A 27,015-nucleotide genomic window follows, 5' to 3' on the forward strand; every position below is an offset into this window, starting at 1 on the left:
CCCCCTCAGGGCCTATCTCAGGCCAAGTGCTCGGCCCACGCCAGCCTGTGCAGTCCTCAGAGCTGCCCGGTTTCAGGAGGGAAACTGAGGCCCATGGAGGTCTCACACACACGGTCTGTGGACAGAAGCTGGGTGTGGTCGGTGGAAGAGTGTCTCCCAAAGATGCCCACTCCCAACCCCAGAAACCCGTGTCCGTGTCACCTTCCACAGCAAAGGGCCCTGAGATGGGGACATGATCCTGGGCGACCTGGGGGCAGCTCTAAATGTCACCACGAGCCTTGAAAGGGTCAGAGGGGAAGATGCGATGGTGTGGAGCAGAGACCACACAGGAGGGAGACTGGTCAGGGCGCTGCCAGCAGTGGGAAGGGCAGGGGAGCCACGGGCCAGAAAGTGCAGGCGCTCCCGGATCCCGGAAAAGGCCGGGAAACGCACTCTCCTTCTGAGCCTCCAGGAGGTGCCAGCCCTTCCCGGAGCACTGACTCTGGCCCCTGGGAAGCTCTGAGCCTCCCGGCCTCCAGCAGTGTAAGATAATGTACTTGTGGGTTAAAGCCACTAAGTTTGGGCTTCCTGCTGTCTCAGCAGGAAACGGTGCCCGTGGATCAGCCCCACCACCCACTGAAGGGATCGACACCCTGTAACTTAACCCGTTGCTCAACCCAGTATCTTTATGCCTTATCGGCCCACACCAGGGGGCACGCCTCTATTCTTCGGCACATACCAGCAGGAGAACGGTGTGGGGTGCGCTCCCCAAACCCCCATTGGAAGTGTTCTCCAAGTGTGAATTGTACCCTGTTTTCTGCATGGGCTTCCCCAATCCGCCCGCACAGCCACTTGCCTCAGGACCACTGGCTGGGGGCTGGGCTGGGATTGGTCCCTCTCCCTGCTCGCCCCACAGGATCTGGCGAAGTAATGAAATAACCTGGCCCCCCCGAGTCACTAGGGGCACCGGGGGCGTGTGAGCGTGCCAGGCCCGCCACCTGGTCATGGGAGCCCAGGCAGGGTGCCAGGCTCCCCCTCAGCCACGGCGACCACAGAACTAACTCTCCGCTGCGGGGCTGCTGGGAGGAGCAGGCGGTGTCTCTCGGAGACATCCGGCTCTGCACCTGCGACGTGGTGAAACGGAGCTCAGCATGTCGGTGGAAGAAGCTTCTAGTATGAGCTACAGGAAGTAGCAAGCCTCACGGAAGAGACCCTGCTCGCGGAGGACCCGGTGCGCCTCTGACATTCGGGAGGGCGCGGGCTCAACTAACAAGCCGGGAGAGGAAAATACTGCACTTCCAGTATGGGGGTGAATTGCACCCCCCAAAAAACACATTTGCCTGTGACCCCAGCAGGTGCCCTTATTTGCAGTAGGGTCTTTGCCAGTGTAGTTAAGGTAAGAATCTCAAAATGAGATCACCCTGGATTAAGGGTGGGCTTTAAGCCCAAAGACTTTCAGAGGAAGGGGAGAGACTTGAGACCCGGCTGGGAGGGCGCGGGAGATGGGGCAGAGACTGGAAGGGTGTGTCCATAAGCCAGGGGAGACCAAGGGTGGCCGGGTCGCCAGAAGCCCGAGGAGAGGCTGGGGACAGGTTCTTTGCCCCCAGAGCCTCGAGAAGGAGCCAGCCCTGTGACCCTTTGATCTCCGGCCTCCCGAGCTGAGACACATGAGCCTCTGCTGTTACAGAGTGCTGCCGCAGCCCCAGGAAGCCCACACGCTTCCTTCCAGAAAGAAAGCAATTGGTGGAAAGCCCCCGGGGGGTGAGTACAGGTGTGCCCCCTGATGACAGAGGGGCGGGTCCCAATGGCACGCCCTGCTCTTACTGAGATGACGGCTTCCGTTAGATCATAGCGGTAGGGTTCCGTTTGTCTGCTTCCTCTGCTTGGGTGAAATCATCCCCAAAGTCGTCACCGGCTGCAAACACCTGACTTCTGAATAGACCCAGAGAGAGAGGTTCTCTACGGGGTCCTAGTGTGCTTAGTTGGCGGGGGAGACCCCTGGTGGTTCGGGGGAGGTCTCCCCAACAAGGGGTGTCCACCATTCTCCTTCTTGATTTATCCCTCTCCTGACAAAGGCTGCAGTTTCACGGCCCAAGACCAATGGAACCGTGACTCTGACCCAGCTGCTCTGCGGAGATCGTCCAGCAGTCGGCACCCCCCACCGCCGGGGACATGAAAGCCTCCCACGGGGACGCCGTCCTGAGACGCGGGAGGAGTGTGCGGCCCTGGGGGTCCACCCTGGCCTTGCGGCTCTGGCCTCCCTGGACTCGGAAACCTCGATCCCGGATGACTAACCTCCATCCTCTGTGGCCCCCCATCCCGACGTCCAGCACATTTTTCCATCGGGGAACTGTTCTTCGGAGTTGGGCAGACAGACGGGCTGGATCAGCTCTGTTCCAAGGGGAAACAACAACCTTGAACTCGACCGAAGCACTAGTCCAAGAAAACAGTAAAACAGTGAGTCTCACCGGCGTCTGCCTCTCCGGTGAGCAAACCGTCTCCCAGAGAGACGTCAAGGCCCAGGTCGTTTTGGAAGCTGCCAGCTCAGGGGCGCCTGTGGGGCTCAGCCAGTTAAGCGTCCAGCTTTGGCTCAGGTCATGATCTCACGGTTGGTGGGTCCGAGCCCCTCGTCAGGCTCTGTGCTGACAGCTGAGCCTGGAGCTGCTTCGGATTCTGTGTCTCCCTCTCTCTCTGCCCCTCCCCCACCCATGCTCTGTCTCACTGTACCTCTTAAAAAATAAATAAATGTTAAAAAAGAAAAGAAAAGAAAAGAAAGCTAGCAGCTCAGAGAGCTGGGGCTCCCCCCACCAGAGCCATGAACTTTTAAACCACCCTAAACTGCTGGCACCTCGAGCGAGTCTGGATGAGCGGCTGCCATCTTTCCTCTGAAGGGCCACACAGTAAACACCGGGGGCTTTGTGGCCCTGTGGTCCCTGCCATAACCGCTCCAGTCTGCCACAAATGCATCTGCTCCTGTGCCACTGAAACTATTTACAAAAACAGGCAGAGGCGTCACACTTGGCCGCGGGCACGGCTTGCCCACTCGTGGTGTGGACTGCGGGCCTGTGGCTTTATGAAGCCTCCCTCCGTTAGTGTTCCGTCCCTCCGGCCGCTTCTGGAGGCAAGAAGCTTGCCTGTCGTGTGAAAGCACTCTGACGCACTCGGAGAGCCTCTGCAGAGGACAGTGGTGGAGGCAGAGAAATAACGAGGGCGCTCCTGCACTTTTCTCTAAGTGCAGGTGTCGGGGCGCCTGGGGGCTCAGCTGGTGTGGCGTCTGACTCTCGATGTTGGCTCAGGTCATGATCGAGTTCCGGCCCCAAGTCGTGCTCTGAGCTGACAGTGCAGAACCTGCTGGGGGTTCTCTCTCCCCCTCTCTCCACCCCTCCCCTGCTCACACCCTCTCTCTTTCTTTCTCTCTCTCTCTCTCTCTCAAAATAAATAAACTTAAAAAACAAAAAGAAAAAACACATTAAAAAAACAAAGTGCGGGCACTGGCGCCTCATCTTTTATAACCAAGCGTTACCAGTAATAATAAAGAGCCACGGCCGTTAACGATGTCTCTGTTTGGGAGGGTGACACGTGGAGTGTGAGATGTGCCGTGTGAGGAGCACGCTGATCCCTCAGGTCAAACCTGTCACTGATCTTGTGCCAGGATCCCACGCAAGCAGGGCCCCGTGACTGCCCCTCTGCCCGCACCCCTGCTGCTATAGGCTGGGGAGGAGGAGGGGCTTTATTTATTCAGGAGCAGAGTAGGGTCATAATCCTTGCTTCGCCTCTGCCAAATGTTTGAGCATTCTATCCAGTGTGGCTTCTCTCGTATTGAGGAACCTTCCAGAAGCCAGGACTCACTATTTCCCACAGAGAAACGTGGCCTGCTGAACGTGGCCCCTGGTTGGCAGAGAATGTGTCTGAGTCCCTCCGGGAGCTGGCGGGGCCCAGTATCTTCTGGCTCATAAAGCAATGGCCGCGGGGACGTCGCCCCACAACCATGATGACCTGGGAAGGCCGGGACTGAGACATGGGGCAGAGGTGTGGCCCTGGCAGGGACCCCACCCCCACCAGCTGCAGGACAGGGAAGAGCTCTTTGTCCCCACCTGCCAGCGGCCCCCTTCCACCACCTGGAGGCCCCAGGTAGCCTGGGGAAGCCCCTTTCATCTCCGGGTGCCACCGGCGGGAAGAAAGAGGCACCGGTGGGATCCCCAGTGATACCAGACGGACTGAGTTGCCCAAAGCAGGACCACACAGTCTCTAAAATCAAACACCGTCAGAAGCACAGCCCACAAGGTAGGCATGTCACGCACAGGACCCTGATCAGGGTCACCACCTGCTAAAACCGAAGACGGATATGGACGCAGCCTCTCCTAACGCAACAGCCCAGCGTCCGGGATGCTCTTGGAGGGGACTCGCGAGCCAAGATCCGGGAGGGCCACCACTCCAGCGAGAACAGACAACACACCGAGGCCGGCCGCACAACGAGTCAGCCGCGGACTTATCTGGCTCGGATGCCCAGGGGGCTGCCGTGAAGATGCTTCAACGACAGACAAGCTGGAACCACGAGAGAAGGGAACGCAGACGGGACGCACCACCGAAGGGGAGCGGCCCGGCCAGCTTCATGAGCGCGATGTCGTGGCCCAGCCTCTTGGGCTTGTACTTGCTGTGGTAGATGATCTTCTCCACCAGCTGGGAGGGGGCCGGGCTGTCGAGCAGGGAGACCAGGCCCACCTGGACGGTCCACGACTTGGGGGCGTACAGGCTGCAATGAGAGGTCAGGGAGCGGAGGCGAGAAACCCCCCAACCCTCGAGCCCGTGGTCTCAAACGTGGGGGCCCCCGGGCAGGTGGGGGGCACACGCGGGCCACCTCCCGCCGTATGCTTGGCCTCTGACTACGCCGCCCACCCCCTGCATTTCCCCCGCAGGCCTCGGGCCGCGCCTCCGGGACTTCTGGGCACTGGAGGCTGTGCCGTTTCTGTCGGGGCCCGATTTCCGTCAGCAGCAGCCAAACCAGAGCGAGGCAAAGACAAACAAAACAAAACAAGCCATCGGAGAATCAACCCGTGTTTGGGAGCCTCCCTGTGGCTTCGGCCCCGTGCTAAGCTCCACGAGACGAGCCCCGCACTGCCTCCAGCCCCCCCCATCCCTCAGGCCGCCTGCGTCACTGTGAGCACAGCCGGGAGCTGGTGGCCGCTGGCCTGCACGAGTGCTTCCTTCCGGAACTTTCTCCTGTCTGAGTCAGAGCTATGGGCCTGAGAGCCGCAGAACCAGCTCGGAGGTGCCAGTCACAGCCCGCGGCCACAGGGGTGGTGGCTCCACGGTGACCGGGGGTCCCTCCACTGGACATTACTTGCGACCCTCTGTTCTCTGCCTGCTGCTGAGCCCTGAATTCTACCTGGTCTGGCTGGGGACCTGCGGGCAGTGAGGCCCACGCCCGGGAGCCCGGGGCACACTCACTCATCTCACTCATAGACGGGCCCAGGAGACCCGAGCACACTCAATCATAGACCCGCATGCCCGGGAGCCCGGGGCACACTCACACATAGACACACACAGGAGGCCAGGGCACACTCACTCGTAGACGCAGTGGGCCGCGGTGACCACCCACACGGGCGTGATGACGGAGCCCCCACACAGGTGGTAGCCCTGGAACTGAAGGCTGGCCTGCCACGGCCACTGCGCCAGCGAGGACACGTTTCCGCCCACGATGCGTGCGCCGTAGCCCGTCCTCAGGCCGCAGGCTGCAGAGACACCACGGTGCTTGGGGCTGGTCCCGGAGGCGCCCCCTGACACCCTGTCGCCCTCACAGAGCCCACGGCTGAGGGAGCCGGGAGGGGGGAGGAGGGAGCAGGTCCCGGAGACGTTGGAGAGCTGGTGCTGATGGCGCCCCTCCCGGGTGACCCGCGTGAGCCTGGTGTGAGCACAGCTCACCGGGTGGGGGGCCAGGCGTCTGCGTGCTCTTCCCCGTAGTGCAGGGCGGCCTGCACCAGCCTGACCTCCCCCCCAGACCTCACCCCGCAGGGCGAACCCTCCCGCTGCCAGGAGCAAGGAGCCTGGGGCACTGAGCAGCCTTGCAGGCTTTTCCCGGAGGCGGGAAGGAGGGTGGGGAGGAGTAGTCGGGCTCCTGGAGCCACCACGGAGAGACAGGGTGTTACCGACCGTGGCCCTGTCCACCGCCGGGGAGATGCTCTGGGCTGCCTCCCACCCGCCCCCAGCAGGTGACAGGGGCTGGCGCTGCCCTCCTCCTCCGTCAGGTGGGGTCCAAGTGTTCCCACCTAGCACGGAGGAGAGGGGACCCCGGGGCAGCCTGAGGGGAGGGGACGGGAGCTGCGAGCCGTCTCCGCGGTTGGAGAACTCTTACCAGTGCACTTCAAGGTAACCACGTGACCCGAGGCACATCCCGCCCTGAGGGGAAAAGAGTAGGCTCACGGTCAACACCCAGAGGTCTGTGAGATGAGCACTTCTTAGACCTAATCTTGGAGTAAAAGAGAAATGAACTCTATTCCCCTCCCCTTGAACACAGGTCTCAATTTTAGCCCAGGACATGAGTGTGAGGTCACACGGTCACCCTGAGGCACGCGGCAACCGTGAAGCGTTGTGCACGCGGTGGGGCCGGGAGCATGTCTAAGCTCTGCAGCTGGTGACGGGAGACTCGGAGGAGCGTCCGTGCAAACGCGCCGGCATCGTGACCCCGGAGTCTTCACCAGCCCTGGGACGACACCAGGGGCCCTCTGGACGGCGCAGCAGCCCCTCCTGGCCCAAGGTCCTTGCAGCCGGACCCTCCTCCTCCCCAGAACACAGCGGTGATGGCTCCGGAATCCACACGTGCTCCCCTTGCATGGCGGGAGCGGGACGCATCATCCAGCCGTGTTCCCTCATGACTTCCCCTGCCTTGCGAGTCCCAGTCTGGTCACACAATCACGCAAGGAAAGGGAGAGTCACCAGACTGAGGTGTGAGGACACCAGGGCTGAGCTGTCCCCACGAATTGCCTGTGGGTCCCGGGTCGGGGGGGGGGACTGAATTGTGCAATGACAGGCTGACCCGCTGCTATTTCCCAGAGCAGGGGACACACTCCTGGCATTGGGTCTGACGTGCCCGGCAGAGCACACGGAGATGCCTGACGGTGGTGGCAGGGCGCCGGCGGGGACCCGCTGGGCCTCAGGCACCTGTCATTACGGGGATCTCCGTCTACCTTCCCCGCGGGACGCTGGGGGAAACACGGGATAGGAACGGGGAGCGGTAAGTACTTTGCAGACAGATGACGTGTGTCTGTGTTAACATCTCTCTCCAGTTTCCTGTCCCTTGTCCTGTCCCGCACGCACACCAGGGCCCATGAAGAGAGGAGCAGCATACCCCTCCTCGCCCTCCCCCTGTCAGGCATCCTCGCCCAGCTCAGGTGGGTGCTGCCCCCAGCCCGTGGGTCCACCCAGTCTAGCTGAGGCGGCCAAGCGCCCACCTTGCATTTAGAGAATTGCTCTCACGCCCCTCAGGTCCTCGCGGGGCTGCACAGCTGGACAAAGCCAGCGGGCAACTTGACCCGGGACAGACAGGCGCCGCCTGGCCGCCTACCTCAGGTACACCGAGTGGTGCAGCGCGGTCACTTTGTCATCGGGCAGGAGGTGGTTGATGGAGGCAAAGTCCCCTTGCAGTTGCTCCTCCAGCAGGTCCACCCTGAGGGCATCCGAACTCACGTAGCTGCAAGCACATGGGGAACGCAGCCCCTGAAGTCTCCAGCGTCGAAGTCCCCAGTGCTCAAGCCAGAAAGCCACACGTATTGTGCTGGGCTGTGTCATTCCCACCCCCCCAACGCCAGACCATCAACGGCTTCCTTTGCTGGCTTGGGAAGGCATACGGGACCCTGCAGTCTGGTGTGTGCATGCTTCTGGCCTCCACCCCCCCGCAGGCTCTGGGCACTGGGCAGGGAGGACGGCGTCCTGATGCAGCCAAGTAGCCCCTGGACGCACCCTTGGCTTGGCCTGAAGCAAGCCCGAGAGAGAGCAGAGCACAGAACTAAGTGGGGTCTTTTCAGGTGAGCTCAGGAGCGGGGCTGCCGAGCCCCCAGGAGCAATAGGGTGGGCAGAGTGAAAGTCAGAGCTGGTGTGGGTTCCCACCAGAGAGAGAGGGACACGGAAGGAAAAGGCTCACGGAGGCCCAGGAGCCAGCAGACATTTCAAGTGTCGGGACATGGGTCTTCTGGGGAGCAGTGGTGAAGAAAAAAATCAAGTTGGGGTGCCTGGGGGGCTCAGTCGGTTAAGCTTCCCGCTTCGACTCAGGTCATGATCTCACAGCTTGTGGGTTCAGGCCCTGCTTCGGGCTCTGTGCTGACGGCTCAGAGCCTGGAACCTGCTTTGGATTCTGTGTCTCCCCTGCTCTCTGCCCCTCCCCCACTTGTGCTCTGCCTCTCTCTGTCTCTCAAAAATAAATTCAAGAAGATGTGTAATATATACACAATGGAGTACTATATGGCAATGAGGAAGAATGAAATCTGGCCATTTGAAGGAAAGTGGATGGACCTTGAGGGTGTCACGCTAAGCGAAATAAGTCAGGCAGAGAAGGACAGATACCATATGTTTGCATTCATAGGTCTAACAGGAGAGACATGGCAGGGGACCATGGGGAGAGGAAGGGGGAAAGAGAGCGGGGAAGAGTGAGGGACACAGATCAAGGGAGACTACTGAATACTGAAGAGGAACCATGGACTGAAAGGGGAGGGGGAGGGAGGGAGGGGGTGATGGTCATGGTGGGGGGCACTTGTGGGGAGAAGCACTGGGTGTTATATGGAAACCAATTTGACAATAAACTATTATAAAAAATTTTTTTAAATCAAGTTATGGGATGAGGGTAGTACATGAAGGGCAGCCCCCCTCCCTCGTGGCCTGAGCGCTGGCCCACCCCGCCCCTGACACACCAGGGTGTCCGCCAGGGTTGTGGCGGGAGGCAGTGTGTGCGGCACAGGGCTCCGTGGGGCGGGGGCTCTGAGGCCCGGCCGTCCCCGGCATCGCGCCACCGCTGACAGGGCAGGCGCCGGGCACTGGGCTCCGAGGCGACACAGAGGGTCCAATAAGGGTGGTCTGACCATGGCCGGGCAGGGGACACAGGGGCCCCCGGGGCCAAACCGGGAACCCCAGAAGCCGGGTGGCCTCCAGGTGGGGGGGAACGCAGGCTCTCAGAAGGCGAGCTGCGGGCCAGGCTCGTCCTACGTGCTCTGAGGCCGCCGGAACCTGACCCGACCCTTAAACGCGGCTGCGACCTTTCTCCCGATTCCCAAGGCCTGAGTCAGGGAACCGGACAAAGGACGGGGATTCGAACCCAGGCGGTCGGCTCAACGGTCTCTCTGGTTCCTTCATCATAGACAGCGGACACGGGACGCAGCCGAGCGGAGAAGGGCGAAGAGGGGCTTTCGGAGGGAAGTGGGGAGAAAAAACCCAAAGGGAACAGAAGTACCTCTTGGAACTGAAGCCCCGGGGAGGGGGACGGAGGGACGGGTTGTAGTGAAGGAAACAGGCTGTGTTGAGGGGCAGCCGGGGAAAAGGGCCTTGGCTGCTGTCCCCTGGGGGCACGCTGACGGTGGGCAGGACCCTCCCCCCGCTGAGCAGACCCGGGTCTCTGGGTCCTTCTGCACAGCGGAGAGGGGCGACAGGGTCCGGGGGGTGCTGGGAAGGGGGAGTCTAGGAAAGGGCCGCGTAGGGAACAGAAATGCCAGGGGAGGCTTTGAGCTGATTGCAGTGACGGTGGTGGTGGTGTGTGTGTGTGCGTGCGGGTGTAGGTGTGTATAGTGTGGTGTGCGTGTGGGTGTGCACGCGTGTGTGAGTGTATAGGTGTGCATAATGTGGTGTGCGGTGTGTACACATGTATCTGAGGTAGTGTATGTGTGATGCAGTGTGTGTGCATGTTTGTGTGCGGTGTGTGGTGTATGTGTGTGTGCGTGTGGTGTGTGTGCATGTGTACGTATGTGTATATGTGTATGGTGTGCGCATGTGTGTGCAGTGCGTGCCCGTGTGCCTGCGTGTGCGCCTCGTGCGGCGATCAAGCACTGAGCGTGCGGGGCCTCGGCGCGTGCACCAGTGACGTGCGGATGCCGTGGCGACACGGTGCCCCAGAGGCACCCGACGGAACGGTGGCTTCCTCCCTCCACCGTCCCCGCCATCAAGGTCTTAGCCGTAGGCCAGCAGTGCCCCGTCCGTTACCTTGGAAACCCCAGCTGGGCACAGGCGACGCTGGCGTGGTGACCTCTCCAGTCGTCAGAGCACACGGTCCTCCAGGTGGCAGCCGCGAACACCTGGAGCGCCGCGTGGCGGCCGCTCACACGCACTGGCGGCGCGGGAAGAGCTGTGCGTTAGCGGCCGGCGGGGCCCAAGCCCGCAGGCAGAGTCGGGGCAGCCCACTCAGACCCTCCTCTGCGGCCTCTGCCCTGCCCCCACCACGGCACCGCCCCCCCAGGGCATGCCTGGACCCCCAGCTCTCCCCTTACTGCTCCTGGGTTCTCCCCGGCCCCCTCTCAGCCCCAGACATCATCCCCTGTCCCAGCTCAGCAACCCCTGGGGACGAATGCCAGTTGGATCCCAGTTAAGGCTGAGACCCGGCAGTGGCACGAACCTGGACCCACTTCCCGGATGGGGAAGGTCGGGGCCGGGTGGCGCTCCCATGGGGTAGAGCGCGGCCTTACCGCAGCGGAACTCATCCTCCCCGTCCCTGCAGTCCGAGACTCCGTCACACCGCGCTGTCAGCTCAATACACCTGAAAGAGGTCCGACACCGGTACTTTCCAGAACAATCGAAGTGGACTGAGGAAAGGAGGAGATAGGTACATCAGGGAAGGGTTTGTTCAGTGGAACACTGACAACCCTCCCCCGGCCACGTGGCCTTGAACTTGGCCATCAATAATGAAATTGCAGCCTGTTTCCCTCGGCCCAGTTTCTGTTCCAAATTCCCGTGGGCGGGGCTGCTGCTCCCCCTCGGTCTCACTATGTGGCCTGGAGCCACAATGCAGCAGGGCTCAAGGTCAAGAGAGGAAGGGTCTGGCTGCGGGCCCGATGGGCTGAGCCCACTGAGTAGGGAGGCCCACTCCGGCCCCAGGCTACTGCCTGTTGTCTCTGACTCAGGGCAAGAAGAGAGGGGACGGCAGACCACACAGCCCAACACGCTGGCTGGTGATTTGAAAGAGCAAATGCGATCCTGTTCCCTATCAGAGCCCATCCAAATGACTCACTTTCTCAAAAAGCCACATGAACCTGACTTTAAAAATAGCAGGTATGCCTGGCCCGGCGTGAATGGCCTCCTTGTCTTCTGCCCCCAGCCCCGCACCCCTCCTGCCCGCGGGATTCTGTTTCATCGGCTGCCTTTCGACACTTCTAACCGGGCAGGCTCCTTGGTGATAAAGCCCCGAGCACGGCCAGCGGCCCCTGCGGGGTCCCAGGCTGGCTGTACACCCGTGCGGGCAAATAAAGCTCAAAGTCAGCAAAGCCAGAGGACGTTTGCCTCCAGTAATTAAGGCTGAGTGGAGTGAGCCGGGGGCAGGGGGCCGGGGGGGCTCATGAAAGTTTAAATGCCCAAATAGGCATCTGAGAGCCTACTAAATAATGGATCATACTCACTGCCCAGACCAATGGCCAGCGCTATGATCAACGCGATGATCCCAATGACGATGATGGGAAAGAACTTCAGCGGCAGGAGGGACAGTATCTGCGCCGCCACTGCATCCGCATCTGGAAGATGGAAAGGCGGAGTGAGAGCAGGAAGCCACAGGGCAGAGGGTTTCAGTAAAATAGAACTTAAAATTTAGCTGTCTGCTCCCCCTCCCCTGAGCGGAGAACGTTCTGGCCCAAAGCATGTGGCCACCTCCCTGGGACACTTGTCCGGAGGCTCAGCCCGATGCTCTCCAGCCCTGGCCCAGTGTGCCCACCCTGGGCCAGGGGGCAGTGTTCTGGCTGAACTGTGCAGCCCCAACCCCGGTTCTGTTGAAGCGTGTCCCCTAGTACCTCTGAACATCCCCTTATTTAGGGGCACCTGGGGGGCTCAGTCGGTTAAGCGTCCGGCTTCGGCTCAGGTCATGATCTCACGGTTTGTGGGTTCGAGCCCCGTGTCGGGCTCTGTGCTGACAGCTCAGAGCCTGGAGCTGCTTCAGATTCTGTGCCTCCCTCTCTGAACCCCCCTGCTCAAGCTGTCTCTCTTTGTCTCTCAAAAAATCAACCAAAAACAAAAACAAAAAACATTACGTATCATCTTATTTAGAAATGGAGTTTCTACAGAGGCCGTCAAATGAAAACAAAGTCGGGGCAACCGGGGGGCTGGACCGGTTAAGCGTCCAGCTGTCGGTTTTAGCTCAGGTCCTGATCTCATGGCTTCGTGGGTTGGAGCCCCGAATCAAGCTCTGTGCTGGCAGTGTGGAGCCTGCTTGGGATTCTCTTTCCCTCTCTCTCTCTCTCTCTCTCTCTCTCTCTGCCCCTCCCCAGCTCATGCTGTCTCTGTCTCTCTCAAATAAATAAACTTTAAAAAGTGTTTAAAAATTAAGATAAAGTCATTGTGTGGGTCTACTCTAATCTGACTGGTGTCCTTTTAGAGGAGGCCGTTGGAACTCAGAGGCAGACATGCGCAGAGGGAAATGGTGTGGAGACGCACAGGCGGGACCCCGGGGAAGATCCAGGCAAAACTTGGGGTGATAACCTACAAGCCAAGGAGCCCCAAACGTTACCAGCAGACACAGAAGCCGGGAAGCGGCAAGGAAGGTTCCCCATGGGGTTCAGAGAGAGCACATGCCTCTGGCCCCTTGGCTGCTGCCTTCTGGCCTCCAGAATGTGAGCCCACAGACCTCTGTCTTTTTACCCCACCTGAAGTGTGGCGCCTTGTCCCTGCAGCCCCAGGAAACGAGACAGAGGGGAAGGAGCCCGAGTCCCCAAAAAAAGTTTCCCCAGAGAGGGCGGCGATGTGTCAAACCCAACAGGGGAGCTGGGACCTCTGAGAGGGTCACCGGATGACGTAGCGGCCTGTTCTCTATGAGTCGTGTGTGGAGACACCCACAGCCTTGTCCCAGACCGCCTCTGAGGACGCTGACAGAGCATGTGGCCTTAGGAGACAGAGAGCAAAGAGCAGGCTTAGCACACATCATGTCTTCCTCCGGGAAAGCGCGGGCAGGTCTGCTTGAAGCCTTTAAAAAAGGCTCTGGGTTTCATAGTGTGATGCAGACACTCCTGGGCTGTGCCATGCCACCTGCATGGGACTTGGCGGGCCAGGGCGACGGACTCCAACAGGGTGCACGTGCCGGCGTGCCGGGAGTAATGAAGTCGTCGGTGTCTGACCCGGGAGTCTCCTGGCTCCTGCCAGCGTCCAGCAAACTGTGCAGCCTGACTCGTTAGCCTGCAAGTGGGGTGCACCCCAGGCTGCCCCGTTCGTGCCCAGAGAACCAGGCAGATCGATGGAAAAGAGGATGCTCCCCACAAGCGTTCATGATGCCAAAAGCGCGGGCCTCACTCAGCACCAGGTGGGTTTCTGTCCGCGCCTGGCGCCTTTGCTCCGAGGAGAACTGGCCACTTCATGCGAATGATCTCATCGATTCTGGAAGTTCGCCTTTGCCTGAGCGGGGGCGGGGCGAGCGCAGGAAGCGGGGGCAGGGCTAGCGCAAGGAAGGGAGGCAGCCTCCGCCCAGCACATGGCCCCCGGGACGGTCCCCTCTCTCTCGCTCCCTAGTCTTGGAGACGTTGAGCTGAGAGATCTCCCCCTGCCTGTCTTTAAAACTCTCTGACAATAAAGAGCGCGCTTGTAAAATGGTCAGTGTCATCCTAGGCTTCCTCAAAAGAGAACTTAAAGACAAAAATGGGGAGAAAGAGGTGGGAAAGGAGGGAGGGAGAGGAAGAGAAGAAATGGGAGGAGGAAAGAGATGGAGGGGAGGGAAGAGAGGCGCTGCTCACTTCGGGCTGAAGGAGGGGGGGGGCGGGGGGGGCAGAGGGCAAGGCCTTGTTCTGGCTCAGTGAGCGGCGGCGGTTCTGCTCCACAGCTGTGCCTGCAGCACGCAGGCTGAACCCCGGCACGCGGCGGTCCTCGATCACACCGCGGACCCTCGAACAGCGCCGGTCTGAGCTGCGCGTTGAGCTTTTACAGGACGGTGCCTTCTATGCATTTTCTCTTCCTTATGATTTTCCTCAATCTCACTTCCTCGTCTCGAGCTACTTTATTGTAAGAACACGGTGTGTAATACACGGAACATACGAAGTATGTGTGAAGTGGGGGGTTGTGTGATTGGTGAGGCTTCTGGCCAACAGGAGGCTCTCGGTAGTTGTCTTGGGGGAGCCAAGAGTTACACATGGATTTTTGACGGTGCAGGGAGGCAGCCACCTAATCCTGCCCCTGCGCCGCTCCAGGGTCAACCGTGTCAGTAAATTGAACGGATCGATGACATCATGACAACGGAGGAGTCTTGTCTCCGCAGGGGGGTCAGTTCCTTTCAGGGCAACCAATCCCTGGTCTGGAGTTAGTAGAGCAGACTTCCCCCACCCGCCCCCCGCCCCCAGGAGCCTGCACCAAGTTACCGAGTCCCCCTTACTGAGAGCCCCCTCTCCATTTACACTTTAAAAACCAGGAGGAACCCCAAGAATGACCCCTTATCCTTCCAGCTGCTCTGGGTCTAAGAGTTGGATTTAGGAAATTAGTCCGGATTGTAGATGCAAAGACTGCTGTTCACTTAGACCCCTGTATCCCTTCACATCTGCCCCTTTGCAGTCCTTGCCCTGGTGCCCTGCAGGCAGAACGGGGCCGGTTCCCCCTCCTTGCTCATCTTTGAGGGCATGCCTGGAATAAAAACCAAAATGCATGGCACCTTCCCAAAGAGGAAATCCAAATGATCCAAAAGCATGAAAAAAACTTTCAATATCTCTGGAAATCTGAGAAGCTGCAAATGAAATGGAACTACATATCCACCTGGCAATATTTGTTATTATTACTGTTGTTATTACTATTATTATTATATCCCCTCTGCCATCCAAAGTGAAAAGAAATGGACCTCCACTTACAATCAATAGGATTGTACGTTGTGTAATTTTTGAGAGTTCTAATAGGAAATGTGAACCAAAAGGCTTAAACATGGATGGAATTTTTTTTCTAAAATTTTTAATGTTTTTAATTTATTTTTGAGAGACAGCTCAAGCAGGGAAGGGTCAGAGAGAGAGGGAGATACAGAATCCGAAGACAGGCTCCAGGCTCTGAGCTGTCAGCACAGAGCCTGACGTGGGGCTCGACCCCACAAACTGCAAGATCAGACCTGAGCCGAAGTTGGACGCTTAACCTACTGAGCCACCCAGGCGCCCCAAACATGGGTGGAATTTTTGACTTAGTGAAGCCACTTCCAGGATTTTATCTTAAGATGTCATTGATGTACACAAATTTCCACCAACACGGACTCTGAAAGAGGCAGCAAGTGTAATCCTGATGCATGAAAACAGCCTGAACGTCCATCAGAAGGACTGGGGACAGATGTGTAGAGTTAGTTACATGATAAGGAAAGGGGTTGGCACACCTCTTCTATAAAGGGCCAGATACTAAATATTTCAAACTTTATGTGCCGTATAGTGTCTGTTACAACTACTCAACACTACTGTGGCATGAAGGCAGCCACTGACAATAGGTGAATAAATTTATGTGTCTGTGTTCTAATAAAACTTTATTTATAAAAACAAGTAGTGGGCCAGATTTGGTCCATGGGCCATAGCCTGCGAACACCTAAAGAATATTTAGTTATTTAATTCCACGGAAAGAAGAACAGAATGTTGTTTAGTTTGGGGCGGGGTGGAGCTTCAAAATTGCATGTCACTTTCCAAAGGAAAATGCTAATATCTTAAACAGAAAAGGGCAAGAAATCCAATACTAAAGCACAAATAGGGTTATCTCTGAGTAATGGTAAAATTGTGGGCAATTAAAAAAAATCTTTTTGATTAACTGTGTTTTCTAAATTTCTATAATGAACAATATATTGCTCATTTTTTAAAAAGCACTACAAAAGTCCTATCCCTAGGAATTAATCATGAAGAAGTAATCAAAATTAGCAGAAGTGACTGTGTATAGTTATTCACACTCATATTGTGCATACTATAAAAAATATTAGAAACAATTGTATGTCAAATGATGATTTTGAAAACCTGTAAATTACACATCTACTTGATGGGATGTGGTGATGCTCTAAACAAAAGGCATTTAGAAAAACCAAGTCATACATGGGAAAACGCCCGTCTATACCAACATTGTGTGTGAATGTGTACTTATCAGCAAGGACAGGAAGAGAATGAAGGCAAACATAATATATCCTGGGCATCGGGTGATGCGGTACTTTTTAAACTTACGTTTTTGCTAACTTTTTGAGCTATATTCTTAAGCCTGTCCTGCCTCCTGTCTTCTCCACAACCACCACCCCCAACCACAATTGTCTGGAGGGTTTAAAAAGAATCGTTAGGGCAGCCACCACTCCGTGCTTTCTGGAACCTCAGCCAGGGCCCCCAGGTGTCCCCCTTTCCCGTCCCAGAGGCCAGCACCCACACAGCACCCCGGACCAGCACCCACGGCTCACTGTGACAAGTCCTGCATTCGTGACCCCCTTACTAAACCAGCTCTCCTGCCTTGTTGCTCAGAGCGGCTCCTGTCTCCTGCAGCTGGATGTTTAACTGGGCATCGAATACTTCAACAATGCCCAGCTCATTTTAGGTTTCTCAGAAGAGCTGGTAAGCCTTGGTTCTCAGGATTTTCGGGGCGGCGGGGGGTGGGGGGGAAGCTCAGAGATTTCCCGGCAGGACTTGACCCCAACTCCCAGGGGCAACTGGAGGCTTAATTTCTGAAAACCTCCATCCAGGGAATACAAACTTTTTTCTCCGGGATTGGGAAGGGGCCAAACATGGTGATGCCCTCTCTAATGCCCCCTCTCCAGGGTTCTGTAACCCCAAGGAAACACAAGCATCCAGCTTGTAGGAAAGAGAAATCCTGGAGGGGTATGCCCCAGAGGGACGCTCTGGGGACACTTCCCCAGAAATTACACCTGATTCCACCTACCTGGTGCAACAGGGCTTATTTTCAAATCATCAAGTCCGAAAAGCGACCTGAAGGAGAAGGGGGCCTCAGCCGCGGGTGGGTCATTTTCCCCCATGGTGACGATTTCAGGACCTCTGAGATCCGGCTCCATGTCCGCCTCCACCTCCTTCGCCAGGAAGAACAAAAAGCATTTGCTTCTCCACTTATAGTTTTAGGATCAAACGCATCTAACAAGTTAAGTCTTTGAAATCTAACAGGTCTGAGAAAGCACATTCAGTTCTGATTAATCAAAACTATTTGTCCGGTGAGAACGCATTTTTGCCCCCTAAGCCGCAGCAGGTAACAGAGAAACTTCCAGAGTTCATGACAAACTATGAACTTAATTCCACTAAAATAATGACTTTCTCGTCATGTGTTCCACCGATCTTAAAATCAATTGACTGGCCATCTTTAGACATTCGCCCTTTTACGGCTGAGGAATTCCTGCCCCAGTATTCCTCAGGAGATGAATCACTTTCAAAGCCCTTTCCTTCTCTGGTCTTTGCTCTTCGTCCATGTAAACCCCCCTTCGCCAGCCCCCGCGGGGCACCTATCATAAGCATAACAAGTTTTATATACTCACATAATGTCCGTGCCCCAAAAATGTAGACGGCACCGGGGAGGGGCACTCACCCACCGTATGTGTAGGTTCCTGTAAACACAGCCCTTCCCCGGCTCACGTGGACATGACCTAGTTAGGGATGAAAGTATCCATGCCCCTCTGGAGGCCCAGTGCCCCCCCCAGCAGACGGAGGAGTGGCTGGGGGCCGCTGGCCGGCACCGGAGCCACACTGGGGCTCTGGTTCTTCCAATAGAATCGCAAGGATCACAAACCCAGAGAGGTCAGAAGCCCCTGGAAGTCATTCCCGAAACCGGGAGAGGGGCGGAGCGAGCGAGAAAATGGCGGCCTGTTCCCCACGAACTCTCAGCTCACCCCCCCAGGTGTCACTCAGGCATGAGCTCTCCAGGGACCTGCTTCCTCAAAGGAGGTGCCAACAGGCATATGAGTGTAGACACTCAAATCACCCATTTTTATTTTCTTTCTGTTCACTGGTGGCAGTGTTTGAGTTCAAAAAGAAACTATGAAGCCATTTAACACAAACTTTGTCTTCACGCTGTTTCACGTCGTCTTGGGAAAATCTTAGCAGGAGTTATGCACCAAAAACACTGGTTTTGTTTCCCTCTCAAGAGTGGCTTTGAAGAGTACCATAGAAAACTAATAAATTCACATCCAGCATTTTTGCCTTTGATTCCTGCTACCTACCACCAGCACGTGGCAAATTACACAGCGTAACTTTATGACCAGGATCAGAACAAATGGTAAAATAACGTCTGAAACCTTGAACCTGGCACAGAAGTCCCTCCCCAAACAGGCCATTGTCGGTTGGTTTCAAAACACTGAGCAATGTTGAGAAATCCTCTTTCAGAAGAGACTTCCTTCCCCACCCCCGCCCACCCCCTTCACTCACCATTTCTAGAGCCGCCATCATTAAAAGCAGAAATATTTTCCTTTTTCATCATAAACGCAGGCGTGACGGTGAGCAGGCTGCCAACAGGTTAGTCCAATCGGGAAACCCTTCCCTCCACCAAGTCACCCAGCCTTGTCGACTCAATCATCACTGCAAATGGCATTATCGCGGGCATCTGTGTAACCCAACCTGACTGTGGTTATCAGATGGCCACTGGTGGCATGACTGCAGAGACCAGGGAGGGGATAGTGACTTGCCTTTAATTAGTAAGTAAGGTAAGCAAACCTTTTCAGAAACTTCACGTAAGAGAGGCTTCGGAACACAGACGCTCCTTTTATAAAATAACAGGAGCCCTGCCCAGTGCAGAGCGAAACCCCTTGATGGGAGCTTCTGTTTCTTCATGTGACTGAGTCTGCGTTCAGACTCACAGCCGCACCGCAGACAAAGGAGAGGGAGACTGAGCGTGCTGCCCGACAGCAGTCCACAGAGACACTTCACACTCCCTTCTGTGGGGGCCTCTGAATCCCAGGGGGTTTCTGCACAGACTACCACTCTCAGATGCTCCGTCAGGAGAGAACACAGCCCTGCCGCTGTGGGCAGGGGACTGAGCCCCTCGGGAATCCGGTGGAGTAGAGCTGGGTGTGAATCGTGCATTCATTTATTCACCTAATATTTGCCGGCCATCTGCCATTAGCCAGGCATCTAGACTCAGAGCAGATGGCAGAGGGGACAAAGCACCCACCTGTGGTCCCGGGTGGTGACAAATGCTAGGATGAGATGAGGCTGCGAGAGGCTCCGACAGGCTGGTGGAGGAAGACTTCTAGGAAAAAGTGGTGTTTTAGTCAAGACCCCAAGGATGGGGTAAAGCTGGTCTTGTGAACTGAGCTTATTCCAAGCGTGGGCCTGTCATCTCCAGAGGCCTGGAGAGAGGAGCTGGGATGTTTGAAGAACCCCAGGAAACCCATGTGCTGGAGATCGGCAGATCACGGGAGGCCTGGGCCCCTGTGAGGACTCGGGTTTGGTGTCTGTGAGATGGAAAAGCACCAAAGAGCTGAGCAGAGCAAAGTCGGGCTCTGCGCATGTGCAAGAAGCATCAGGTCAGAGGTGGACTCACAGAAAGGCAGGACGGAGCTACTGAAACCTGGGTCACCATGGCCGTGACTTGCACCAGGATGCTGGTGGTGTAAAGACTGGATTCGGGATTGATCTTAAAGGCATCGTTGGCAGGATTTGCCGCTGTCCACGAAGCCAAAGACATATATTCAGCCAATTGTGGTTTAATTTGGTCTTGTTTTCCTGCCCACACCTCTCAATGTTTTTGGATTTAAAACCGGGAATTCTTCAAGGTCACCCTTCCCTCCTTTTACATCTTTCCTAACGACTGTCTCTAGTCCTTGAACAAATATTTTTCCTCAAAGACAGGGACGGGAAACGTAGAACTTAACGCTTCCTTTGTGTTTAGCTGAGTTGCTGTAGCTGACACAAAACTCTTGGATGACAGAGTCTAGAAGGCACTCATGGCGCCGGCACGATGATCAGCGTGTGATAGGTGCCACATACACGGATGAGCTGGTCTTACACTAGGCGGTGTGCCCAGGTCAGCAGCCGACACATAGAAAACCAAAAGCAATCATGAGCTCACATATGTCACGTTAATATATTAGCCTATTGACATCTTGGCATGTGTATTAGACGAAGTGAGTTGGCCGAGGTGTAGCAGGGAGGTGACCCATGATGGTGGCTGAACTTCTGTTGCAGAATCTGGTCTGGATCACCTGGCGGAAGAGCCAAGCGGCGGCGCTCGGAGATCTTGGAAGGGAGGAGGTTTGTTTACACCGGGAGACTCAGAGGGGATCGAACTCCAGAGGTCTGAGCCCAGAGAATCAGCAGAGGGAACACTTACAGCCGGTTACTTCCGCGTTCCTCATTCCCACTCACGCTGTCGGCCATCTTACGGCAGATTTTCCCTATCCCGTCTGCCACCATACAGTAGCCCCTCGGGAAGTTACCTGCAATCAATTCCATCAAACTCAAAATAAAATTAGAGGACATAGAAATCATCCTGAGGGCTGGTATCTGATATTCACCAAGGCCGTGTTTTGCTGCTCTTGGCTAGGAGGTCTGAGAAGGGGCACCCTACCCCGAGGGGTCCCCTATGAGCTGTGAAGGTTTTGTGACCATGTGCACACAGCTTGAGGTCCAGGTGCGGTCTCCGTCTCCACCTGGATGCTGTTAGGGAGAGAAGGGAGGCTTTGCGGGCACGGACAGGACAAACGTCCGTCAGGAAGGTTTTGTCTTTTCACTGTTGGTGTTGGAAGATAACTTTTCAAGGTCCGAGAAAGAGATTGGGCTTGAGAGGGCTATCCTGGCTTATACAAGTAGGATTTTTTTAAGAGAAATTTATATTTTAACAGACCATAAGCACAATTGTTCAAAAATTGGTTTCCTATTAAGAAAAGAAAATATATTTGAGTAGAGGCTCTATTTCAGACCCCAAATCTGCTTTTTCTTTCTTCTGGATAACAAGCTTTGTCTACTTTGAGTCTTTTACCTTTAAGATATTTAACTCATTTAATTATGAAAATGTTTTATCTTTTGGATTCTTCAAAGCAAAAAGATATTTAACAATATAATTAAAAACTTACGTGTGAAATATTGAAACTTTTTCCTCCAAAATGGGGAACAATACAGGAGGTGCATTATATTGATATTTTCCACATCTAATCAACATCTGGAGCTCAGTCCAGTTTAGTGAAAGAAGAAAAAGAAGAGAAATAGAAAGAAGAAAAATAAAGAGAAGGAGGAGGAGAAAGGGAAGAAAGTGAAGGTGGAGGAGGAGAAAGAAAGAAGAAAAGAAAAGAGAAATTAAAAAATTAAAAGTAAAGAATAAGTAAGAAGAAAGTAAGAAATAAAAATATCATTATTCGCAATTATTTTTGTACATATGTTTTTAAAATTCTAGAGATTATTAGAATTAATAAGGAAGTCAAGCAAGACATAAAAATCACATATAAGTTCAATGCAAAATAATGCAAAAAGCAATAATATTTTGATTTACCAGCAAAAAAAGAGTATGAACATGAAATTTTAAAAAGATAATTTATGGGCGCCTGGGTGGCTCAATTGGTTGAGCATCCAACTTCAGCTCAGGTCATGATCTCACAGTTCGTGGGTTTGAGCCCCGAGTCAAACTCTGTGCTGACAGCTCAGAGCCTGGAGCTGCTTTGGATTCTGTCTCTCTCTCTCTATGCTCCTCCCCTGCTCGTGCTTTGTCTTTCCCAAAAATATATTAAAAAACATTTAAAAAGAAACAAAAATAATTACAGTGGCATCAAAAATGATCAAATATCTAAGAATAATCTAATGAATACGGTAAGACCTCTACACAGAAAATTATGCAACAAACTTGAAAGAAATTTTTAAAAATTTGGCCAACTATGCCAGGAAATTTAACAACTTAGATGAAATGATCAAATTCCTTGAAAAACAACTTAATGAAACTGATACAAGAAGAATTCTTTTGTATCTGTTATATCAATTAAATCTGTAATTTAAAACTTTCCAAGGAAATTCTAAGCCCAGATGACTTTGCTGACAAATCTTTTCAAACATTTAAGAAAGAGGTTATACCACCTTTAAAAAAAACAAAAGTCAGAGAATTGGAAAATAGGAAAAATTTCCCAACTCATTTATTTTTTTTAACGTTTGTTTATTTTTGAGAGAGCAAGACCCAACATGAGCAAGGGAGGAGCAGAGAGAGAGGGAGACACAGAATCTGAAGCAGGCTCCAGGCTCTGAGTGAGCTGTCAGCACAGAGCCTGATGTGGGGCTGGAACCCATGAACCTTGAGATCATGACCTGAGCCAAAGCTGGATGCTCAACCGACTGAGCCATCCAGGCGCCCCATTTCCCAACTCATTTATGAGGCCATTATAAGACTGACACTTCGGGTGACCTAGTGTCCTTGTCTACTTGGGACTGAGGGGGTTCCTTGAGTGGGAACGTTCAGTGTTGGTGTCAGGAAGTCTCGAGAACAGCAGAATGAGCTGAGGGCTCCACCAACACCAACACAGGAGGAGGAAATTGTAAGAAAGGAAAACAACAGGCCAGGCTAATTCACAAACACTGATGCAGAAAAATTCTGAACAAGGTCTTAACTAATGGAGCCCAGCTGTATACACGAAGGATAACACAAGCCAATCAAGGCTGTATCTTAGAGACACAAGGCTGAGTGAACACTCAAAATCAACTACCGCCAGCTACCTCATTCACCAAACAAAGGAGACAGTAGGATCGTCTTAATAGATGCAGAAAAAGCCTTTGATAAAATTCAGTATCTGTTAATGGACTTTTTTAAATAACTCAGTAAACCAGGAGTGAAAAAAATCTCATTTACTCTGATAAAGGGTACCTATCCTAAAAGCCGCAATGATTCAACATGGCATCGGAGGTCTTGCCCAGAATGATGTAGCAAGGAGAGGAAATTTTTCAATATATCATAATTTTGAAGTATGCCATAGTTGATTAAATATACCTTAATTTATGTATACATTCACTGGTTGATGGACATTTGGGTTCTTTCTAGTTTGGGTCTAGTATGAATACAGCCATCAAGGACATGAACACTCTTTGTATGGTCACACATTTTCATTTCTCCTTGGTAGACCGCTAAGAGTAAATTTGTCATATAGCAAATGTATGTCGAACTGTAGAAGAAACTGTCAGAATATTTTCCAAAATAGTCAAGCAATACATAAAAAATAAACAAAATAAAATAAAAATATAAAAAATACAAAAATACAAAAAACCAAAAACCCAAAAAATACAAAAATACAAAAAAAAAATTAAAAGCAATAAGTAAAAGTTCCAAATATTCCCCCAGCATTGTCAAAATTTAGTATTGTCTATCTTGTCCATTTTTGCTCTTCTGATGTGTTGTGGTATCATGTTGGGGTTTTAATTTATATTTCCCAGATGAATAATGAAGTTAAATATCATTTCCTGTCCTCATTAGCCATTCATGCATCTTCCTTTGTTAAGTATCCCACTTAGATCTTTTGCCCATTTTAAGTTGGATTTTTTGTTTTCTTATTATTGATTAAAAGAATATACATATAGAAAATTATGTTCTATAAATTCTGGATAAAAGCCCTTGGTCAGATATATATGGTGATATTTTCTCCCAGAATTACATTTTAATTTTCTTTACAGTGTCTTTCAAAGAGCAGAAGTTATCTATTTTTTCTAAAATTCATTTATATATTTTGAGAGACAGAGAGCATGAGCAGGGGAGGGGCAGAGAGAGAGGGAGAGAGAATTCCAAGCTGTTTCTACTCTCTCAGTGCAGAGCCCAGTGAAGGACTCAAACCCACAAAATCATGAGATCATGACCTGGGCCAAACCAAGAGTCAGATGCCCAAACAACTGAGCCACCCAGGTGCTCCAGAAGTCTTCAATTTGGATGAAACCCAACTTACCAACTTTTTTCTTTTAGAAATCTTTTTTTATTTAAAAAACGTTTTATTGTTTTATTTATTTTTGAGAGAGAGAAAGAGACATCATGAGCAGGGGAGGGTCAGAGAGAGAGGGAGACACAGACTCGGAAGCAGCTCCAGGCCCTGAGCTGTCAGCACAGAGCCCAATGTGAGGCTCGAACCCAGGAACCATGAGACCATGACCTGAGCCGAAATTGGACGCTTACCCAACTGAGCCACCCATGCGCCCCTACAACTCTTTTATGAAGCTTTGTGAACCCCAACATAGCAAAGGGTTTTCTCCGAGGTGTTCTTTTAGAATTTTTGTAGTTTTAGCTTTTACGTTTAGGTCCATCATAATTTTGAGCTAACTTGTGTTCATGATGTGAAGTAAGCATTGAGCTTCATATTGTCTTATATCAATATGCAGTTTTCCAGTCTCATTTGTTGAGAATATTTTCCTTTCCTTTACTGAATTCCTTTGGTCTTTTTGTTGAAAATTAAATGATCACATATGTGGGTCTTTCTGCAGTCTCCAGGGGCAATCTAATTTTTAGATTTATATGAAAAATCAACGGGCCTAGAGGAATGATGACAATCTTGAAGAAGATAATATCAGAGGAATGAACACCACAGTAATGAAACCCAGCACAAAAATGAGCAAATTAAACAAGAGAAAGGAAGAGAATAAGAAACACACTAATATATATTCAGTCTCCTGATTTACAAGAAACGTCCACTGGGATGCCCAGAACAATGGATGATCCTTCAATGAAAACAGGTGTAGGGGAATAAATGAACACCCACCCCTACCTCACACCACACACAGGATGAATTCAAATGGATCAAACAGCTAAATATAAACAGTGAAAATACTAAACTTCAAGAAGAAAACACAGGGGAATATCTTCTTCAATGTCAGGCTAGCAATGATGTCTTCAACAGGATGCAGAAAGTCCTAACTATTGAAAAAATGATAAATTACTTTTCATTCAGATTAGGAGATTTTGTTTCACCCCAAAACATTAAGAGATTAAAAAGACAAACCACAGCCTAAAAGAAGTCATCACCATTAAGCACATCTAACGAAAGACTTATTATCTCCAGACTTCCCTCAAATGGAGAAGAAAAATCCAACAATCCAGTTTTTTAAAGCAGAATATTTAAGTGGGCCCTTCCCCAAAGAGGTTATTCAAACGGCCAAGAACCTGTCTCACAGTGCTCAATGTCATTGCCATTTGGGGAAGCGCAAGTTAGACCCACAGCGAGACACCACTCACACCCCCAGATTGGCTATGACTAAAAAGACGGACAGCGGAAGGATGTCGGTGGGCCGGACCCTCACTCACTAAGAGAGTAAATGGGAACCACCATTTTGTAAACCCTCCTGGCAGTGGCCAACGAGGTGTGTACGCACCCTATGACCTAGAAACCCCAACCCTAGATGCGTACCTAACATCAATAACATAAACTGGGCATATACACAAGGATGTCCACCACAGCGAAACTCCTGAAAACCACCCAAACAATATGCCAATGGAGAAGCGGAGAAATACTGAGGTTTCACTTAACAGATAGAAAAACACACAGCAGGCCCTTCGTAGGAAAGTGGGTGGACCTTGAGGGTGTCATGCTGAGTGAAGTAAGCCAGGCAGAGAAGGACAGAAACCATATGTTTGCACTCATAGGTCTAGCAGGAAAACAAGAGAGACCTAATGGAGAACCAGGGGGAGCGGAGGAGGGAGAGAGAGTTGGGGAGAGAGAGGGATGCAGAACTTGAGAGACTATTGAATGCTGAAAATGAAGTGAGGGTTGAGGGGGAGCGGGGAGGGGGGAAGAGAGGTGGTGGTGATGGTGGAGGGCACTTGAGGGGAAGAGCACTGGGTGTTGTATGGAAAACAATTTGACAATAAAATATTATGGAAAAAAAAAAAGAAAGAAAAACACACGGCAATGCAGCAGACGAAGTATGGTGACCAGCAGTCACGTGGGTACATTTCACACACACAGTTTGGAGCAAAAGAAATCACACACAAAGGGATATATGCTCTGTGGTTCTATTTATGTGAGATTCAAAAATAGCCAAAATTAATGTACACGTGAGCACAGAAGTTACCTCCTCTGGGGGAGGGAGGAAATAACTCGGAGTTGGGAAGAGGGGTCCTCTGGTTGTGTCCAGAGCTCATGTTCTCAACCTTCGCGCTCTTGATATTTTGGGCCGGGTCCCTCTTTGCTCTGGGGTGCACCCGCTACGTTCCTGTCCTCACATGATAGATGCCAGCACCCAGCATCCCCTCCTCCAACGGGGACCCTCAGAAGTGTCTGCAGACGTGGCCAATGGTCCCTGGGGATGGGGCCCAAATCCCCCAGGTTGGGGAGCCTGTGGTATTGTTGGTCCCGAGGGAGTTAGGTGTGTGTGCTCCCTGGACGGAGGTTCACTGACTTGTACGTAGGATTTGTCCACTTTTCGGCACGCACATTAAACTTCAAAACATTCTAAAATCAAAAAAGAGTCAATGAATAATTAAAAGAGCCACACACGTCGGAGCTCACGGGGACAGTAGATGGAGTGTAGTTTCACGTCTTGTTTGCAGGCGGGAAGCTCGGGGTGGCCCCGTTTCCGGGGCCGGCATCACCAGGGGAGAACCGAGCCAGGAGCTAAGATCGAGCAGGGTCTAGGCTGGACCTCCGGACCTCGAACTCCGCGTGGAAACGGAGCCGGTGGGCGCCGAGCCCAGCACGCTGCAGAGAGAATTCTGAAAACCGACGTCTCATGCAAACAGGATATTAGCTTTTGTCAGAGAGATCAAAAAGGCCTTGAGGTTTTTCTTCACACCCTCAGCCTCGCTTGTGTGTGTCTCTCTCTGGCTTTATCTATTCACTTCTGCCCACAGGCAGGAAGAGATGGCAGCCGGGGAGACGCAGCTCTACGCCAAGGTCTCCAACAAGCTCAAGGTCCGCGGCACGCCCTCGCTCCTGGAGCCCCTGCTGGGAATGGGCTTCCCGGTGCACACCGCGTGAGTTCCGTCCTGGGGCCGCGGGGCGCGGGGGCCGCGGGG

At 53.0% G+C, this 27,015-nt stretch overlaps 2 protein-coding genes and 1 long non-coding RNA gene across 10 annotated transcripts in view; 1 reads left to right on the top strand and 2 right to left on the bottom strand.

The window, feature by feature from the left end:
• Positions 1-17,136, bottom strand: part of TMPRSS3 (transmembrane serine protease 3) — a 30,281-nt gene extending 13,145 nt beyond the window's left edge. For 2 of the 4 annotated variants that reach the window (XM_029938897.1, XM_029938896.1), the window contains exons 1-9: positions 16,996-17,136; positions 11,565-11,675; positions 10,638-10,754; positions 10,159-10,282; positions 7,541-7,666; positions 6,332-6,375; positions 5,546-5,711; positions 4,563-4,732; positions 2,275-2,412 (exon numbers count right to left, since the gene is read on the bottom strand). In XM_029938897.1, the coding sequence (XP_029794757.1) occupies positions 2,275-2,412; positions 4,563-4,732; positions 5,546-5,711; positions 6,332-6,375; positions 7,541-7,666; positions 10,159-10,282; positions 10,638-10,754; positions 11,565-11,675; positions 16,996-17,125 (1,126 nt within the window). In that variant the 5' untranslated portion in view covers positions 17,126-17,136. Of the gene's footprint in view, positions 1-2,274; positions 2,413-2,827; positions 2,967-4,562; positions 4,733-5,545; positions 5,712-6,331; positions 6,376-7,540; positions 7,667-10,158; positions 10,283-10,637; positions 10,755-11,564; positions 11,676-16,995 lie in introns of all 4 variants that reach the window. The other 2 variants (XM_029938895.1, XM_029938898.1) reach the window with 2 other exon arrangements.
• Positions 17,137-25,999: 8,863 nt separating this feature from the next.
• LOC115291436 overlaps positions 26,000-27,015 on the bottom strand; it is a 2,376-nt gene continuing 1,360 nt past the window's right edge. Inside the window, exon 3 of the long non-coding RNA XR_003908440.1 lies at positions 26,000-26,452. This is a non-coding gene — a long non-coding RNA (uncharacterized LOC115291436). The remainder of the gene's footprint in view (positions 26,453-27,015) is intronic.
• The window catches only part of UBASH3A (ubiquitin associated and SH3 domain containing A), a 37,305-nt gene continuing 36,886 nt past the window's right edge, over positions 26,597-27,015 (top strand). The window contains exon 1 of one of the 5 annotated variants that reach the window (XM_029938902.1): positions 26,597-26,973. In XM_029938902.1, coding sequence (XP_029794762.1) covers positions 26,861-26,973 — 113 coding nt within the window. In that variant the 5' untranslated portion in view covers positions 26,597-26,860. The remainder of the gene's footprint in view (positions 26,974-27,015) is intronic. The other 4 variants (XM_029938903.1, XM_029938906.1, XM_029938904.1 and 1 more) reach the window with 4 other exon arrangements.

This window comes from Suricata suricatta, chromosome 5, assembly GCF_006229205.1.
Source record: "Suricata suricatta isolate VVHF042 chromosome 5, meerkat_22Aug2017_6uvM2_HiC, whole genome shotgun sequence".
In the NCBI taxonomy this organism is placed as follows: domain Eukaryota; kingdom Metazoa; phylum Chordata; class Mammalia; order Carnivora; family Herpestidae; genus Suricata; species Suricata suricatta.